Here is a 1728-nt window from a genome sequence, read left to right on the forward strand (position 1 = left end):
GAGGCCGATTTTGGCTGGGGGTGGTAGTTAAGAGCACAGACTCTGAAGCCAGACTTGTTGGGTTCATGGGTCTTTCTTGTTCCACCACTTGATAGCTTTGTGACTTTAGCCTATTGATTAATATCTCAGGAGCTCAGTTTCCTCGTCTGTGAAAATGTGATATTGCGAATTGTACTTATTCTTGTGGTAAGGATTATGTGTGTTAACCCATGTAAAATAGAACTAATTCAGTTTGGCACTTGGTTGTTACTATTTTCACCTACAATCAGTCTATTGGACATTAAATTCTATTTCCTAAGGTATGTGAATTGAAAATTTGGGGCTGTATGACTTTGATGGAAAAATTGTCACTCATAAAAGTTAAAAAGACACTTCATGCAGTGGTTAATCATCTGTTCAGGAGAAATAAATCAGGAGAAATAGGATTTATCTAGGATTAAAGTTATGATTAGTGTATGCAGTTATCTGAGAATACTCGAGTAAGATTTTTATTAAAATTCATGTTGAGAGCTAGATTCTTTTAGTACACCTCTGATAATTTTAAATTTATTGTTTGTTTTAATAGTATGGAACAACCCCTTTGGTTTGGGCAGCAAGAAAGGGTCATTTGGAATGCGTGAAACATTTATTGGCCATGGGAGCTGATGTTGATCAAGAAGGAGCTGTAAGTATCTTATATTTTAACTCCTGGTGATATAAATATGTTTTTGATTTTAAGAGAAAGGCTGTTATTCCTTAGTATTAATATATGTCTGGGAAAATTTCCCTCTAATTCTTGAATCATAGTGACTTAGGAAAACATGCATTTTCTTTCTTTTATCCTAAGTGTGTTACATTATGAGTATTATATACTATAAATATATGCTTTTAAGGATCGATTGCTAATGCATATGAATTTCGTGAGGCTGAAAGTATTGTTAATGGAAAAAGACCCAAACTCTATAAAATAATTCAAAGAGGCTTATTCTGAGCCAAATATGTGTGACCATGACCTGGAGAGCCACACCCAAGAAGCCTTGAGCAAGTGGTCTTGCTGTGGTTGGGTTTTATACATTTCAGGGAGGCAGGAATGACACATAAAGTCATAAATCAATACATGGAAGTCATACATTGGTTCGGCCCAAAAAGGTAGGACATCTCAAAGCAGCGGATTACAGGTTATAGGTGAGTTTAAAGATTCTTTGATTTGTAATTGGTTAAAGAAGCGAAGCTTTGTCTAAAGGCTTGGAATGTTTTAAGTTAAGGAAGTCTGTTAATCAGAGACAAACCATCGGACGTATACCCAGACTCAAGTGATCTGTTAAGTAAATTGATGACTTGCAGGTATGGTTTAAGCTTTGTCTTGCATAGCTTTAGGCCTCTTAATGAGTTACAAAGGACATCTACAAGTGGGCATGACGAGGCATGTCTGACCTCCCTTCTCATGACCAGCAACTCAGCTTTAGGGTATTTCTCAGGTCCCCTTACCAAGAGGGTGTCCATTCAGTCAGCTGGGGGGCTTAAGATTTTATTTTAGTTCACAGTATAAATAATAACTTTTAGCAATATTATTATGATATTATGATATATATACAGTCATGTGTCATTTAACGATGCAGATACATTCTGAGAAATGTGGTGTTAGGTGATTCTACCCTTATGCAAAAGTCGTAGAGTGTACTTACTCAAACCTAGATGGTATAGCACACCTAGGTTATATGGCATAGCCTATTGCTCTTAGGCTACAAA

At 36.3% G+C, this 1728-nt stretch overlaps 1 protein-coding gene across 1 annotated transcript in view; it reads left to right on the top strand.

The window, feature by feature from the left end:
• Positions 1 to 1728, top strand: part of KIDINS220 (kinase D-interacting substrate, 220kDa) — a 129154-nt gene that overhangs the window by 37101 nt on the left and 90325 nt on the right. Inside the window, exon 5 of the mRNA XM_012639944.1 lies at positions 566 to 664. Within this exon, the coding sequence (XP_012495398.1) occupies positions 566 to 664 (99 nt within the window). The remainder of the gene's footprint in view (positions 1 to 565; positions 665 to 1728) is intronic.

This window comes from Propithecus coquereli, unplaced genomic scaffold (assembly GCF_000956105.1).
Source record: "Propithecus coquereli isolate 6110/MARCELLA unplaced genomic scaffold, Pcoq_1.0 Scaffold145, whole genome shotgun sequence".
Classification (NCBI taxonomy): Eukaryota; Metazoa; Chordata; class Mammalia; order Primates; family Indriidae; genus Propithecus; species Propithecus coquereli.